We start from the raw sequence: 19,315 nt of genomic DNA, 5'->3' as shown, positions 1-19,315 counted from the left end.
GATTTGGTTGGAGAATGTTGATGGATTGCCTATCGTCCTCTATGAGAGGTAAGAGACAGAAGGTCCTGGATTCAAACCTCGCATGAGGGATCGTGTATGCGCACAACTCAGAAGTCTCGTAGTAGGACAAAACGACCGTCCAGTGCTTCCAGGTTTGTCATGGTGGTCAAGCTTCAATTGACTCATGAATTCAACGACTAAAATATTTACATTATGAGAAAGAAACAAAAAGTAAGACGACTGTACAGAATTCTGATAAGTTCACAGAACTGACAATAAAAGCTACTATAATCTTTTTAACTACTTTCGATTGGAATCATTCATTTAATGATGTACATTCAATGCATAATCATGCAACAAAATAAGTACAACCATACAAGACCAAAATCATTCAGCATACACTATATTAATAATACTATCTGATAATAAAAGTATACATGCATTTAAGATAACTTCGCCATGGAGCCCCTCTGGAGCTATTGCTCATTTTAACGTTGGATAACGTAAGACGATTGTGCACAGGGTTATCGACCCATCCCGGTAGAAAACAAAAAAATAATTCAAATCATGCATTCAGAATGAATGATCAATGATCAACGTAGTGTGGCAACTTGAACTGATGTACGTACGTACGTACGTACGAAGTTCTACGTTGTTACTGACTGACTAACTGACTGATAAAAAAATTGAACAGAACCAAGTCAAATAAACCATGTTTACATAAATCAATATAACTGACTGAAAATAGAACAATGATAAGTTGTAATTATTAGGATTATATCATGATTAAAAATAATTGATAAGCAATAAATACTAATCAGATTTGATCATGGACGATTGTACAACGTCAAATACCACTTAACATTCGCATCATTCCAGTATGCAATGAATTATTCAATAGTGTAAGCTATATGGCTATGTAGAGCTGAAGGTCTCATATGAGACTGGAGGTTCGCCATCGGTATTGTGGATGATTCGGCATTACTTTGGAAAGTTTTGCTAACTTTTCATGCACAAAATTGGTTTGTTGGTTAACAGATTTCATTCATACTGGTGGTTGCTTTTCAGTGTTCACGAAGGCCATTGTCATTGGAACATTGTAAGGCATGTCGCCATTGCTAACATTAGTGAGTTTGTCTGTCGTGTAAGCGGAATAGGTCAACTTTTGCCTGTTTGTGCTGTGCATAATTGATTCAAGCGATCATTGATCGGAATAACTATACATGTGACGTGAATGTGTATATGAATGGTGCAAATGGTCCACCAGGGTGCTTGATACCTGTGTGGTTGCACCATAGGATTGAGCTGTACTATTCAGATTGTAGCGTTAAGACCTATATGGTGTCTGATTTTCCTGCTAAACAGGGTTGAGCTGTACTGTTTGGGTTGTCACATGAAAGCCCGGATGGTGTCTGGTTCTCCTGACTACCAATGTAAAATTACTCTGGCCCACAATGGTATATTATATAACTGTGATATATATATATATATATATATATATATATATATATATATATATATATATATATATATATATATAGTCCTATCAATGTGTGTGTGTGGTGAAGGAGTAATTCTTGAGATGCTGGAGAAGATTTGTAGCTCAGGTGGACAATTTTGATGGCGGCTTGTCTTCTGAGCTGGATGGTTTGATTGTGGAGCTTTCATCGTCCTTCTGAACGACATCATCAGCCCGAACTTCAGGTAGAAGTTAATAAATTCTAACATTTCACTTCTTCCTGAAGTTTGGGTTGATGATGTCTTTTAATATGTTTAAACTTATACACAGTTTTTTGCGCCTTTCAGTTAACACACACGATGCTTCACCTAATATGCATTTACTTTATGTATGTAATTTTCATCATAAAGTGACGTTATTGACAATTTTAATGAACTCTAAAGGAAGATGGGCAGCTGTACCACCATAGATTAGAAATATAAGGATAGAACAGCCCAATACCGGAACAAACTTGGTACTTTCAATATATGTGGTCAGAGCAGTACTATATGAAACCAACGAGTCGTGCTGTAATGGTCAAGATTTTTTCAACTTTCATATAGTATCACAAATAACTGTCTGTCCTCCAACTTAGATTTACTGTTAACCCCTTTCAGAGTGAGTAATTTTATAATGGGGGCAACCGAATGTATTTGAATGCAAAATTACACAATCATACATACAATACTTCATTTGCAAAACAACTACCAATTCATCTCAGACTTTATTGTCCCCTCATTTTCATATACCAATCACTCTGTGTTCCCATTCTCTCCTCTTCAATCTTCTCAATTTTCTTCTTCAAGGCATTCCATTCTCGATTGTTGTTACATATTACTTATATCTGTCGATATAAGTAGCTTACATCGCACTAGGTTTGAATATAATTTATATCATGCTTTAACATTGCTTTCATTATTATATTGTATACTTACATAATAAATGTGTAGTTAAAGACTTCATTTACTAAAATCTAATACCCCCCCCTCCGGTTCACACTCCTCTCAATCCACTTCAAATAAGTACACTTTTTAAATTAAATCTGAATGATAGACATTTGTGACAGGAAATATTCTTGTCAATACTGAATCTTCATTTCTAGTTACTATGGTGTTTAAAATGAGGTTAAATCGATTAATCAAACATTCTTTATCTTTTTTTAAAAAAAAAAGAAAAACATTTTACCTTTCGTTGAAGAGCGTTGATAATTTAACTCTTCTTCAATATCTGAAAATGAGAATCAAACTCAATCGAGATGATAAAGAAAAAAAACTGACAATTAAAAGTTTATTTCGAAAAAGAAATTCCCATGGTAACTATTCTTTGATTAACATGTAAATCACTGCCCGCATATACCCTGGTACGACTGAGAGTGGGGAGAGAGTCAATTCTCCCTCTACAAATGCTCTCATATGGCCACTTGCATACAACCACTCCAAAGGAAGTCCTACTCACTGCCTTCTCGCACCACATTTGTTGTTTACGAAATTGAGAGGACGAAAAGCGAATGTCCGGTGCTTTACCCTGGTGGGTGGACACATAGAGTCCACCTAGGGGAGTTGGGAAATCGTGATTCTAAACCAATGGTGCACATGGTCTCTAATTCCTGAGGGACCAAATGGCATATGAACCAATCGTTGGTCACCGGCTACCATTGAACTACATCTTACGTTGTTCCACTGCTTTGTGAATCAGACCGTTAGGTCCAGGGTTCCGAGTGTGGCCCCCAAAGAAAACCACCTGCTTCGGTTCGGTCACCCAGGCAGTATCACAGCCCTCACACATATCAAATGTGATTTGTGTGTCGCATATGTATTTAGTGCCCTGTTGTACCAGTATTTATGTGTTCAAATAAATAAATAAATAAAATGCTTAATGAATTATCATCTAGTTGATGCGGTAACCAAGTTTCAGGTGAACCCGATGAAAAAGTCTTACACATCAGACTTTAAAGAGGGGAGGTGTGAGGACGGCCCACTGGTGAACTTGAGGAATCTCTAAGAAGTTCAGAAAGAGCCAAAGATATTCCATCCAGTCGTCTTTTTTGAGAATATTCCAGAATCCCTACATGTAGCTTTCCTATCGGACAAATGATAATAACCCCATATATGCGGATTGGACGACTATAATGATGATTTCATTTTTACTAAAAACTATAAATACTTGACAGTTTTGTACCATAATTGACACTGTTTGGAATGACATTCCTTTCACTTGTCTTTTGTCTTCTCATTTGCGACTTAGGTGGGTTCTAGCGTTCGAGTGCTCAAGTGGTACGTAGTATATTAAGAATCTAGGCTCTAGATATAACGGAGACAATTGTCAGGAAGACGTGACTACAATCTAAAGGTTATTTATGTTCCCTATGGAATTCGAATTCATATCACCAAATATCATAGCTCAGGAGATTACTATCACACTATTTAAATCATGATTAACTTTATTTAGGAATGAAACATTTTTACTGATTGATTACTTACGAATATAATGATATCACTCTGTTACTCAAGACTGAATCGATTAAAAGTTGGGTGTCAGTTTGAGATCTAGTAACTGGACGTCAATAACTTTAATCATAAAATCTATATTTCATGTAAATCATCAGGATTTCTTATTCTAATGCTGATGACTTTCTTGCCTCCCCCCGCAAATGATACTTGTTAAAGATCTAAACCTATGACTGTAGACTAGATCAAATGTACGACCTTCAGAGAATAAAGTGAAAGGGATTTCAATTCTAGATAATTTATCTTACTGCTCTATCGTCATCCACTAATATACATGAAACCTTTCTGATTCCCATAAAACATGAACTCAATTCACTGGTTTCAGTATTATAGATATTAAGGTATAGCATGATTCGACTGTACTCTAACAACTAAAAACATATCTAATTTACCTTATATGATGTAAAGGGTATAATACAGTAACAAAATGTACTATATATCAGAATGAAATCAATAACCAGTAATTGATGGTTTCCGCTAGTTCTCTATATTAAAGATAAACACTCAACAAAATTATTTATTCACTTGGTGTTGTTTGACTTGTAACTTCCCATTGTAAATTTAGGACCGGAATTGATCAATCTCATATTGACATATGTGGGGCCTGTGCGGACTACTTCGATATAGCCATAAGTCACAAGCATTTTAAGCAAAGATGGATAGTGACTAGCATTCGAATCCAGTTTGATGCACGTTTCGTCCTATTTGGGACTCGTCAGCTGGATATACCTGCATCTCAGACTTGTTGATGTTCACTCCGGGACTCCATCTTTGATTAAAAACTTATTGATTGTTCAATAATTCAAAGTCATCCAGTTTTTGAATTATTAGGTCATTTATTCAGATGTGCATGTTTACATAATAATGTTTTTAAAAAACGAACTTACGTTTTTCAGTTTTTGTTTCTTCTGTACGTTGATGAGTTCTTGAATCACGTTGAACTGATCAATAGTATGTAGTTGAAGAAAAAAAATTTTGTTCATAAATTTTTGTCAGTAAAAGGTCGTGGGATTATTAAGTTTTTGATTGAGACTATGAACCGATTGATGTGAGACTAATATTGAAAACCTGGAAGCACTGTATGGCCCTTTCATCCTATTGTGGGGCTCCTCATCGGTGCGAATCCACAATCCCGTTCATGGGGTTCGAACCCAGGTCTTTCATTACCGCACATGAACACTTAACCTCTAGACTACGAGCCGGCATCCGACGGTGTTAATGTTTGACCTCATACAATCCACAAAATTGCGCGATCATCTTCCATTGTACTGAGAGAGACACCTGTCTCTGTCCGACACGGAATAGTTCCACTGAACACGGCTTCTGACTAGAACTCCGAAAATTCCCTCATGAAGCTAGTCACTAGTGAGCACATGGTCCCGCGAGTGGGATCGTGGATTCGCACTGCTGAGGAGTCCCACAATGAGACGAAACGGCCGTCCAGTTCTTCCATGTTTTCAATGGTGGTCTAGTATCAATCGGTTCATGATCTCAATCAAAAACATAATTTTTTCATTTTGTTCTAAGTAAATAAATAACATCGATATATTTTTAAAGGAAGATACAATGAGAAGCCTATTTTCATTTAAACAATACCATCAGTAACAGTCTACTGTGGGAGAAAATAAACCGACTTTCAACTGAGGAGGAAATTGAGAAAAGACGATGGAAGTGGATAAGACGTGTATCGAAGAAATGATCAAGAACTGCATCACGAGGCAAGCGCTATCTTGTAATCCTGAATGGGAACGGAATGGAGGAAGGCCGACGAACACAGTGCGTCGAGAACTAAAATCAAGCATGAAAAGGATGAGTAGTAACTGGAAACATTTGGAAAGGAGATATCCATGACAGAGTTGGATGGGGAATACTGATGAGCGACCTATGTTACTCTTCGAGGGGTAACAGGCGTGAGTAAGTAAGTAAGTAATAATCATTTTTATTCCAATAATACTGATTTTGACTTGATTTAAAACGGATCTGTAGTGAACGAGAACACAGGCTGGGGACAACCAAACATATTTAAACATAGAACTACAGAATCTCTTAGTAAAATCTGAGGCTTACTTACTTACGCCTGTTACTTCTCATGGAGTAGCATAGGCCGCCCACCAACACTCTCCATCCAACCCTATCCTCAACAATCCTTTCCAGCTCTTTCCAGCTTTTATTCATCCTTTTCATATCTAATTCTATTTCCCGATGTAATGTGTTCTTTGGCCTTCTTCTTTTGCGTTTCCCTTCAGGATTCCATGTTAGGGTTTGCCTTGTGATGCAGTTTGATGATTTGTGTATTGTATTTCCTATCCATATTCATCGTCTTTTCCTAATTTCTTCTTCAGCTGGAATCTGGTTTGTTCTCTTCTAGAGAAGGCTGTTGTTGATGGTATCCGGCCAATGGATAATGAGTATCTTGGGTAGACAACCATTTATAAATACTTGTACCTGCTTGATGATGGCTGTAGATGGTTTAGAACCATACAGTAAATACTTCATTTGCAAAATATCCATCAGTTATCGCATAGTTGATTATTCCTTTGTATTCACACCAATCATTCTTTGCTCTCATTCCCTTGTCTTCAAATTTCCTAACCTTCTACCTCCACGTATCTTACTTTCAATCGGCGTTACATACTACTTATATCTCTAAACATCAGTAGCACATACCACTGAGGTATGTTTAATTGTGAATAGGTAGTTTGACAAGTGAATTGTTATACAAATACATAACTAATCAAATAGTTTGTTTCTATATCACTTACTTTGATCAGTTTGTGTTTGTTCTGTAGATTGACGAATTCTTGAATCTTTCACAACTAATAAATCATCAAAATAATATTGATAACCGATTGTTTACTTCAGTGACGTTTAACATATAGACTAACATAGACTAGTTTCTAAGATGGTTGTGGTGATTTTTGGAGATTTGAAGTGGTTTACGTAATCATTACTCTTGAACAAGTAAGTTGTAATCCATTTGTATTGGTTCTTAACCTCAGTCAATGGATTATATAAATCGATGAGTATCCAGTGTTATCAATGATAAACTTATCTCTATTTTGGGGACGTTAGATCCCCAGAACTCACTTGAAAAAAATCCTAATTAGTTTTCGTGCCAAAAGCTCTCTTTTCACCTTCATGTCGTATTCTCTATTTTGGAGAATCTTAAATGCTATTGGTCAGTTGTGTCTTTTAGTAAGCTATTTTTTTAACTCTCCGCAAGAACGTTTTTGTGCTGTATATATATACGTTTTGATTTGTGCCTGTTTTTATCGTTCGTGCTTCTGGCTTTTGCAGAATATACTTCCCCACCCCAAGCTTGGACTTCTTCCTTTCGTTAGCGGGGCTGGGACGCATTGAATAGCTAGCTTATTGGTCTTTAGTTACCGAGTCTTTGTTCCGTTCACAGATTAAGTGAACTCGTAACCACTCCAAACTTAGCACTCTATTTTCAAACTAAATGGATCACAACTCTTTCAAAAGCACTTTGATTGTAGAAACTCATCTAAGATCATTTTACCTGATCAAGTTAGCAGTGTACACTAATTAGATTATTCACATATTCTGATACGTGTCACAACAGAATATTGAAAGAGTTTCATTATTTCAATACATGCGAGATTGTGCACTGTGAATAGAAGCTCAGTGATGAATATCAAGTTGAATTTACTAAAATGGTACTACATATTAGAGTTCAGGTGTAACTGAACCATTTTGTTAATCAGGCCGATAATCTTGGATATGTTATATGAGGATCCTCTGTGAGAAACGTCTTTTGAAAAGATCACTTCAGACAATTTACAAGTATATCACCGGGATCATCTAACTTGAACACAAGGTTTATATATATAACTTTATTGCTATACCATATCACTGTTATCTATTTATATGGTTCGGGTCAAAGATAAGTTATCATAACTAAGTAATTCTGTGTATATACCAATTCACCAGCTTTTATGGTGCCAATCAGATCGGCCTCTTCCTGTATCTGCAATCAACTTTCAGGATAACTTAACAAAAGATAACATAGACAAGTTACATCATCGATTCTGCAACATGCTTAAGATGAACAGTCTTAGATTTGAATTCACTCAAAATTGGTTACGTTAATATTTTTTTAACAATGAACCATGTTGTCAAACACACAATGAAACTTACATCCTGAACTATCCACACTTCGTGATTCTCTACAAGTATTCGGTTTTACTAAATCAATTCAAAAATATACAAAAAAAAGTGATATTGATAATAATAAAACTTCTTTAAAACATTTGCAGAATTATAAGTATATATGGATAGTAGCTAGCAGTGGACTTCAGGTTGACGCGCGTTTCGTCCCATTTCAGACTTGTCAGCTAAATGTACTTGAATCCCAGACTTTTGATGTTGACTCCGGTACTCGAACACAGTGTTATTCACTTCAAACACTATCACACTATTCAAATAAAACGAAACGCACGTCCTGAATTCCACTGCTAAGCACTATCCATCTTTGTTTAAAAAGCTTGTGAATTAAGGAAATATCGAAGTAGTAGGCACAGTATGCACATATGCCAATAACACACCGATCAATTTCACTGTTAAACATCAATGAGAAGATTCAAGTAAAACAATACTGAGTGAGTGTAAACTTCATCCCATTACATAAGTAAGTGAATATTAGGACTCAGTAGCCAAGTGGATAACGCGATGGTGTTTGAAACGAACGAAACTGGGTTCGAGTCCCAGAGTAAACAACAACTCTGAGATGCAGGTAAATCCGGTTGACGAGTCCCAAATAGGACGAAACGCGCGTCAGACTGGATTCCACTGCTATCTACTATCGATATTTGTTTATAATGCTTGTAAATTAAGGCAATATCGAGACAATCGGTACAGGATGCACATATGCCAATAAGAGACTGATCAATTACATTCATAAACATCAATGGGAAGATTCAAGTAAACAACAATACCATGTGAATATGCAGAATTAATCCGTTAGTTAATGAATTTCGAATACATCACTCATTAGAAAGAAAATCAATCAGCTGCACTGTCGATGGGACAATCATGGTTTTTATAAAGGAATCCTAGTTAAACAACCATCGGTAACTAGGGTTTATATCATATCTACCCATTGTTCATTTAGAAGAACTCACACCCATAAGAACCTAAATCAATCATACACCATGTAAGAATTCTTTTTCAGTTGAGTCAGTACATGATGAGAAATCTACTTAATGAGATGACTTCATTTACTTCTGCTCATGTTTGTAAAATTAAACAGAGAAATAAACCAGTCGTAGTATACTCATACTTTTAGTTATACAATATACCCTTGTGGGCTAGGGTAATTTTACATTGGTTTTCAGGAGAAACAGACACCATCTAAACTCTCACATGACAACCCAAACAGTACTGCCCAATCCCGTTTAACAGGAGAGCCAAACACCGCCCAGGCGTAAATTTTATAACCAGAGCAGTCCAGCTCAATCCCGCTTCACAGGAGAACCAGACACCGTATAGGCCTTAACGCTACAATCTGAATAGTACAGCTCAATCCTATGGTACAACCACATAGGTACCAAGCCCCCTGGTGGACCATTCGTGTCATTCTATCATAACTTGTGACCGCCAATGAGAGAACAGTGACTTATCGAACGGACCAATGACGCGTAAAACACGTGAGAGCAGTCTAGAGTCCTGATTGGTCCTGTTTTCCGCCTAGCCCAGCCAACTAATTCCAGAACACCAATCCAAGCCTCTTCGATATGAATCATGTATTTCAAACCTACTCTGTTAACATACTAATCAAACAGACCACAGCGTATCATAAAATAGAAAGTAACATTTGTATAATATTTGGCCAAATGTGGCTTTGAATGAGGGAGGGAGTGACTAATATACAGGGAATAATTCAAGAATGGTAAATCGTATAATAATGGTTCATAGGTCAAAATCAAGTTGATAATAACAGAGACATGAATCTGTGTAGTTTAGTTACTTAACAATTATACGATAAAAATATACCCATAGTATTGGTCCATAAATGGATCCCAAAGTTACCATTCATTATTCTTGTCGGGACATAACACATTCATATACACATTCACGTCATATGTATAGTTATTCCGATCAATGATCGCGTGAATCAATTATGCACAGTACGAACAGGTCAAAGTTGACCTATTCCGCTTACACGCAGTCAAACACAATAATGTTAGCAATGGCGACATGCCTTACAATGTCCCAATGACAATGGCCCTCGAGAACACTGAAAAGCGACCACCAGTATAAATGAAATCGGTTTACCAGCAAACCAATTTTGTGCATGAAAAGTTAGCAAAACTTGCCAAAGCAATGCTGAACCATCCACAATACCGATGGCGAACCTCCAGTCTCATATGAGACCTTCTGCTCTACATAGCCATATAGCTTATTGTTCCGTAGTAAACTCATTTAAATTTATAATATTAAATCACTGATATCTTGTTTCTAATGGATCAGTTGAAATATTAGATAATAAATCAATAAAGATATTCGTTAGTTCCTCACAACTTATACTTCTTTTTTTTAAATTTTATGATTGATTATGTTCACATTTTATCAATATAGGATTATGGAGATTTGTTTAAGATCATGAATCGAGCATCAATATTAGACAACACAAATGAAAACCTGGAAGCATTGGACAACTGTTTCGTCCTAATATGAGACTCTGTGGCGGTTTACATGCATGATTTACATTCGTGATATTTACCAAATGTTTATATAGACGTAAGCTACTAGTGCTTGACCACAGATGTTTTAGAAGTATTACTCAGATCTACTGGGATTACGGAGTAAGTAATAGTGAGGTTAGACATAGGGTATTAGGGAATGATGATGGTAGATCAGCTGATCAGGTTGTAAATCTTCATCGACTGAGATCGTTGGGCCACGTGCTATGTATGCCTGAACACCGATTACCACGACATACAACGCTGACTGGTATTAAGGATGGTTGAAAGAAAGTTAGGGGTGGCCAAACCAAAACGTGGTATCAATCCATAAAATCACTAACTTCTAGTCTGAGTCATGTTGGTGGTAGATGCAGACTACTTGGTTGGGATCCGCGTGACTATCGTAACCAATGGTTGGAGACTGTGTGTGATATGGCTCAGAATCGATCGCAATGGCGTCGGTGTATACACTCTCTGTCTTCCCTTAAACACTGAGATTAAAAGTCGCTTCATATCTTTCCTTCTACCAACTAATTCTTTCTTCCTGTACTATATCCTCAAATGCAATCTTTCTTTTATATACTACTACTATTGAATTAACTACTTCTATGAATTTGGTGTTCATCTTGTTGTGCTAATGAGGTATGGGAACTTGGACCGATGCATATATGTTGCTGGTCCTACGTTGTAGCTGACTCACTGATTGACTCTAAATTCAACTATTCATTCATGATATTCAATAATAGATATAATCTTATTGTTTAACCAATTTTATTATCAAATCAATGTTTAAACTCTATTTATTCGAATGAATGAATGAATTTCGCTCCGAAATCCGACATCTGTTATCTTATACCTAATTAGTTCATCCATCAATTATAGTCTCGCCTTCATTTCAACTGAAAGGTTAACGTTAGAATAAGCTTAGATTGTAAATTGTCTTTTAAGATTTCTTAACTATTGACTAGAATTCATTCAATAGAATGATGAATATACTGATTGTTAGATTGAGTCATGTAAGTAGATGAAGAGTCTATATGATCATTAAAAGATTTCGAATGTAGTGACTCAAAATTGTTTGGAATAACAAGTGTGTATTCACACTTCGTCTTGTCTTAGATACATCATAAAGTTTTTTTTGTTATTATTTCACTAATTTTTATCGCAACTCCCCCCTCAGCTCTTCTAGAGTTAGTGCCGGTCTTAAGCCCGGGTAAAGGGAGAGGCCCTGGGTTCGAATCCCACGAGGCGGGGTCGTGAATGTGCACTGCTGAGGGGTCCCACAGTAGGACGAAACGACCTTCCAGTGCTTCCAGGTTTCCAAAGGTGATTTAACATCAATCAGTTCATGATTTCAATCAAAAACTTAATAATCTCCACAACCCCTATACTAATAAAGGGTGAGGGTTAGGCATGAGGTCAAGAACCCCATCTCGTAGAAAAAAAATCTTGTTAAAAAAACTCCAATCAGATAAAAAAGTCATTCTTATAGTCTCTTATTGTATTTTAGATGCCTAACACTTTCTATTACGTAAACTACTGTGAGATTTGCCCTACCAAGTTCATCACTCGATACTAATGAGGTATGATAACTTGAACCTGTGTAAATATGTATCAGGTTCCATGTTGCATTTGATTAATTTTTCTCAATTCTGTGCTTTGATCATATAAATAATGATATCAGACTATAATTTATGGACGTATCAATCAGATTTCGACGCAAAATTCACTTATTCATTTGATTAAATAACGCTTTGGCATTTTAACTGATGTCACATCGTGATGCAAACCTTTAAATCTAACTATCAACTGTAAATCACATTCTTTATTCTTCACACAGGTTTATAATCCTCATTTAAATCTAGTAATTAGGTGGACATTCTCTAAGTTACTTTAGCGTCTTGAGATGGTGGAGAAGATTTGTAGCTCAGATGGATGATTTTGGTGGAGTTTTGTTCTCTGAGCTGGATGGTTTAGTCATGGAGCTTTCATCATTCTTCTGAACGACATCATCAGCTCAGAGAACAAAACTCCACCATAATCACTTTAGCGTCGCTCCAACATCGTACATAAATTCTAGACTCACTTATAAATCAATAATCTCGAATCTACATTTCAACACATAAATATTGGTACAAAGGAGCACCAAATACATATGCACCAAACATTTGTATGTAGGCTGTGATACTGCCTGGTAGCCCAGACCGAGTCGCACTCAGAACTTTCAATCTAAAACTTCAATCCACAAGGTAGTGGAGTAATGTAAGGAGATGCAGTCCTATGGTATCCGATGACCAAAGATTGGTTCATATGCCATTTGTTCCCTTGGAACCCTGGAACCCATGTACACCAATGGTTTAGAATCAGGGTTTTCCCGCTGCCCTAGATGGATCCAGCAACCCGGATATTCGTTTTTCATCCTCTCAATTTCTTAAACAACACCCCCTTCGTAAGTAGGTAGTCATAAATATTTTTTGGCAGTGGTTGTATACGTATGACCATGTGAGACCATTTCAAGAGAGAGAGAGAGAGAGAGAGAGAGCTAACTCTCCTTACCCTTGACCGTAACCAGAGCATTTAAAGGCTATCTATAATACAACTAATCACAACATATCATATAACAATATTTATTTATTTTACTTACTTTTACGTGTTTTCCTTCGAACAACTCTTACTTCTGTATCTCCTTCACCTTGTATATTTTCTTCTATTTCTGTAATTAATTGATTAGTATTTAAATCAGTATATGATCTTGTTCTAGATGTGATATATTGAATTTCACCAGTAATAGGATCAATTTGTTTAATTTTAGTTACTTCATTATTTGTACAAGATGGTAATGGTGATATACGAGGATGTATTGGTGACATAGATCGACCATTTAAACGTATAATTGGTGATCTTAATGGACGTGGTGGTAAACCAATTGATGATTTTTTATGATTTCTTAATATAACATCATCATCCTCATGATTATGAATAGGTTTAATAAGGATATTTCTTTCGATAGTAGGACTACATGGTGTACTATGTATAATACGTTGATGATTGAATTTATTTGAATAATTAGGTAATTGTTCATTGAATTGGGTTAATGTTTTATTCGTTTTATTCCATATTGATTTTTGTTCAGTAAATAGATTTTCTTTATAATTTGGTTGAATGATTTCATTGAATTTATTGATAGTAGTTAATTGATTAATTTTTTCAATTAATGGTATAGTTGTTGTTGTTGTTGGGGGTAGTGGTGGTAACGGTGGTGATAAGGGTCGAAGTTGGGATTGAGATTGGAATTGTGATGGTGGTGGTGTTTTCATTGATATAGGTGATGATAAAATTGGTGTAAATCTACGGGATCCATCATGAACAGTCCAATCTTCATCATGATCAGGATTTTTGTTTAGATTGAATTTATTGGATTTTTTTATTGTTTTAAATGGTTCAGTGTTCATTTCTTGTTTGATTTGATGTAAAAAAAAAGAAAAATGAAAATAGTACAATTTAAGTTATATAATTAATAGAAAACAATTGAACTTATGAATGAATTAATATTAGACAATCATGGGAAGTCTAACAACATTAGACGATTGTTTCGTCCTAGCATGTAGTTCGTCAGTAGTGCTCATACATGATCATACATGCGGGAATCCGACCAAGGATCCTCAGTTTCGTATGTGAACGTTTAACCTCTAAAAACATAGAGTCGGCATCCAACCGTGTTAATGTTTAACGATTCATCATTGTCTTCAGCGAGTTACTATCTCATAACAGATCCTGTTGAAATTCACTGGTCATGGCTTTTGACTAGAACTTCAGGAAATACCTCTTGAAGCCAGTCATTTCTAGGGTGTCCCATGCCAGATTCATACGGTTTTTGTTCCTACAGAACCCTCATATGCACTGGTACAACCGAGGTTGGGGAGAGTCAGTCCTCAGTCTCCAAATGCTCTTACATCACCACGTGCATACAACCACTACCAAGGAAATTTTACTCACTGCCTCTTTAAGGTTTATGCGTTATTTACGAAATTGAGAGGACGAAAAGCGAATGCCGGCGATTTAACTGGGTTGGTGGATACGGAAGATTCACCTAGGAAAATTGAAAAACCCTGATTCCAAACCAATGGTGCACATGGTCTCCAGTATCCTCAAGGAACAAATGGCATATGAACCAATTGTTGGCCACCGGATACCATGGGACTGCATCTCCTTACGATGTTCCACTACCTTGTGGATCAGACCTTTAGGTTGAGGGTTCCGAGTGTGGACCCTAAGAGAACCACCTGATTCGGTTCGGGCACCCAGGCAGTATCACAGCCCTCACACATATCAAATGAGATCTGTGTGTTGCATATCTATTTGGTGCCTCCTTGTACCAATATCTATGTGTTAAAATAAAAAGAATAAAAAACTAAGTTATTTGTTTATGTGAATACATGAATATTGGTAAAAGAAGGATATCGAATGCACAAATCACTTCATTTGTGGGCGGGTTTTGATACTGCCTGGGTGCCCAAATCAAAGAAGGTGGTTTTGTTAGGGGGCCACAACCGGAGCCTTTGACCTAACGGTCCAATCCACATGGCAGTGGAGCAACGTCAGGAGATGCAATCCCATGGTAACCGGTGACCAATAATAGGTTCATACGTCATCTGTTTTTTCAGGATCCCGGTTTAGAATCAGGGTTTTTCAACTCCTTTACATGGTCCCGGCGTGTCCATTATCCCGGTTAATTTGCCGGACATTCACTATTCGTCCTCTCAATTTCGTAAACAACACTCCCTTTGTAAAAAGGCAGTGACTGGAACTTACTTTAGAGTGACTGTATACGCGTGGCCATGTGAGAGCATTTCGAAAGTGAGAGCTGACTCTCCCTACCTTCAGCCGTACCAGGGCATCTAATTGGCGATCACTCAATATGCTATCGTCATTATCGGTTAAGAAATAATAAACGGAAACTTGTTGAAATGCTTCGTACTGAGAATTCTATATTGTACGCAAAATATAATATTGACTAAAGCCAATAATAATAATAATAATAATAATAATAATAATAATATCAAAATAATTATCATATATTCATGAGTGTATAGTTTTGAGAGAATTGATCACCATACCCTATCATGAACTCTTCCTGGAGCCCCTCTGAGGCTATATCATGTGAAATTAAGTAAATTTGCAAAAACATGGATCATTAGTTTTTGATCTATTCATTGAATGGTACTACATTCACGGTTAAACTCGGAGATTATTGGATTGCTTTCATATAAGGTTACAAATTTATTATTATAATTATTAATAGCTTTATTCAATATTATACTTTTTGTTACAATATAAGATTCTCAGCATAAAGTATATCAACAAGTTCCCATTTCTTACTTTATGGTCGATCCTGACGATAACCTATTGAGTGATCGCTAGTTAGAATTTAGCAGTCTTACGTTGTAGCTGATCGACTAAGAAGTTAACAGTCTAGTAAATTGAAATCGAAATAATGTACAATTTTTTTTAATGCATACTGCTGCCAGCAACCACAATATCTCTGACTTAGCCTTTTGTAACTTTTACAACGAAAGGCATAATGATGTATGAGTGAAACTATAATTCATGGTCTACCTATGAGCGACTCTAGACTGACCTTCAGAGTGTCCACTGAATAATCAGGATCAAATGAGGGTTATGAACCTGTGTGAGGAATTAAGCTTAGGAATTAGACTTCGTGTTTTCATCACGAACATCAGCTAAAATGTCAAAACTTTATTTACCCAAATAGATGAGTGAATTTTGCGCCAAGATTAGAGACGTGTTATCTTATACACCTGATTGATTCATCTATAAATGATAGTCTTACCGATGTATAGATTAAAACAAACAAGAAAATCGATAACTTGTTAAAATATCTAGATGGTAGGTACAGGTAACCCAGATATTCAAGAAGACCGTCAAGTAACCACGTAAACGAATTTATATCAAGATATCTTTTCCACGTATCCTTGATGTTCTGACGATTGATTTCAGTCTCTGTTGAAAACTGTTATTGATTCATTCATCACGTTGTAATCAATCCTTGATTACTGTAGTCAATTATACCTTATATATATATATATGTCATATAAATGAATGTATAATGAGTTTTTGTTCTCAAATTATCACTGAAAATGTTTGTTTGTTTGTTTGTTTCGATGATTGAACGTAACATTTGTATTTCAGTTAATTGATTTGCATAATATTGAAAAAATTGTAAATTGAAATTTAATTACCATAGTAATTGAGATTGAGATCGTGTGTCGATCAATGTTAGATCACCATTGGAAACCTGGAACTAATGGATACATGTTTCATCCTAGTATAGGACCTCTCAACAGTGAACGTCTATGGCCATGTACTCGGGACCTTTGATCTAGTGTGTGAACTTCTAACCTCTAGACAACTGAGCCGGTGTCCAATGGTGTTAATGTCTAATTTCAACCAATCCAAGATTTTGCTCAACTATCTTCCATTGTCTTTAGTGGGTAACTGCCTCACAGCCGACATAATTGAACTCTGTTGACCACGGCTTCTCACTAGAACTCCAAGAATTACTTCTCGCTGATGAGCACATGATCTGAATTAAAACTGAACAATCTCCACAACGCTATGCTGATAATAATTGATGTATTTTTTTACATCATATGAAATTGTGTTAATCATTGTATTTGTTTTTCTTAATGGAAAGATTTATTCTAGTCTAATATTATATAATATGTTCGTCTGATAAAATCTGTTTGATGAGATTGTTTCGCAAGTTATGAATAAATCCACATGATATAGTTCACTTGAATCATCGCCCCCAAATGCTCTTATATGGCCGTGTGTATACAGCCACTCCAATAGAAGTCCTACCCATTGCTTTCTCTAAAACGCGGTGTTGTTTACGAAATTGAGAGGATAAACAGAGAATATCCGGTGATTTAACCCGGTTGGTGAATACGGAAGATCCATCTAGAGGAGTTGGAAAACCCAGATTCCAAACCAATCGTCTCCAGAATCCTGAAAGAACAAGTAGAGTATGAACTAATTGTTGGTCACCGGCTACAATGGGATCACATCTCCTGACGTTGCCCCACTGCCTTTAGGTCAAAGGCTCCGGGAGTGGCGCCCTAAGAAAACAACCTGCTTCGGTCTGAGCACCCAAACAGTATCATAGCCCACATACAAATGAAGTGACTTGTGCGGCTCATATGTACCCGATACTTTTTTTTACCAATCTACTCAGTGCTCGTTGGCCGGATACCATCATCAACAGTCCTCTGTGGGAGGGAACAAACCAGCTTCCAGCTGAGGACGAAATTAGAAGAAGACGTTGGAAGTGGATAAGACATACATTAAGAAAATCATCAAACTGCATCACGAGGCAAACGCTAACTTGGAATCCTGAACAGAAACGGAAAAGAGGGCGACCAAATGACACACTATGTCTGGAATTGGAAGCATGAATAACAACTAGAAAAAACTGGAAAGTAAATATCCATGACAGAGTTGGATGGAGGATGCCGGTGCTCCTCCATAAAGGGTAACAGACGATGATGATACTTAACATCAAGGTTGATTATTTCCTAATTTGGTTTAGTGCACAGTATTATCATTTGTATGAAATTGTATTAAAACATACAAAATTGGAAATTGGTAATATTGAAAATGGAATTAAGAATATTTGTATTACAATAACCTACCATTTTCAACAAGAACATCATCCAATTTCTGCATGTATGTAGGAGGATTAAGTTTTGGATTCATTTCTAAAAAAAGAAAACAAAATATGTGAACAGATTATAATGATAGTGATTACCAAAAATTTATCAACAATGACACTGTTTAATTCATTTGAATTGTGAGCAGTTTGTCGTAAGCAACATAAAACCTGGAGCCGCCAAACGCCCTAGTACTGTCGAAGGTACAGAGAATTAGCCCTCCCGCTCTAAATCCTCTCACATGGCCATGTGACTACAACCACAACCAGGGAAGTCCTACTCACTGCTTTCTCTCTGCAGAAGTGTTACCGGCGATTTAACCGGGATGGTGGATATGGAGGTTCCACCAACGAGTGTTGGAAAACCCTGATTCTAAAACAATCATTCATATGAGCTCCAGGATCGTGAGGAAACAAATGTCGTATGAACCTATTGTTGATCACTGGTTACCACGAGACTGCATCTGCTGACGTTTCTTCACTGCAATGTGGATCAGACCTTTAGGTCGAGGGCTCAGGGTGTGGTTATCTAAAATAACTACCTCTTTCGGTTTTGGAACTCAGACAGTATTCCAGCCATCACACAAATCGGATGATATTTGTGGCGCATATCTATTTGGTACCTCCCTATACTAATGTTTATGCGTTTAAATAAATAAATAAATAAATGTACGAATAAAACATGGATTCATATGTTCATCGGTTTTGAGTCGTAACATCATATTAGAACAACGAATTGAAACTATGTAAACAAATACCGTGAAAGTAGAAAGGATTAAACATAGAAAATATGATACAAAATGCACGGATTTTGGGACATAAAAGTGCAAATTAATTTTGAAACTGGAGATCTTTGGAAGAAAAATCGTCAATGTAT

The 19,315-nt window shown here is 36.4% G+C and overlaps 1 protein-coding gene across 1 annotated transcript in view; it reads right to left on the bottom strand.

Moving 5' to 3' along the window:
- The window catches only part of TNS1_4 (Tensin 1), a 116,973-nt gene that overhangs the window by 32,020 nt on the left and 65,638 nt on the right, over window positions 1-19,315 (bottom strand). Inside the window, exons 8-13 of the mRNA XM_051218130.1 lie at window positions 18,422-18,487; window positions 13,354-14,163; window positions 8,164-8,211; window positions 6,768-6,821; window positions 4,893-4,946; window positions 2,684-2,725 (exon numbers count right to left, since the gene is read on the bottom strand). Coding sequence (XP_051064570.1) covers window positions 2,684-2,725; window positions 4,893-4,946; window positions 6,768-6,821; window positions 8,164-8,211; window positions 13,354-14,163; window positions 18,422-18,487 — 1,074 coding nt within the window. The remainder of the gene's footprint in view (window positions 1-2,683; window positions 2,726-4,892; window positions 4,947-6,767; window positions 6,822-8,163; window positions 8,212-13,353; window positions 14,164-18,421; window positions 18,488-19,315) is intronic.

This window comes from Schistosoma haematobium, chromosome 7, assembly GCF_000699445.3.
Source record: "Schistosoma haematobium chromosome 7, whole genome shotgun sequence".
In the NCBI taxonomy this organism is placed as follows: domain Eukaryota; kingdom Metazoa; phylum Platyhelminthes; class Trematoda; order Strigeidida; family Schistosomatidae; genus Schistosoma; species Schistosoma haematobium.
This window is presented reverse-complemented; position numbering and strand designations above follow the sequence as displayed.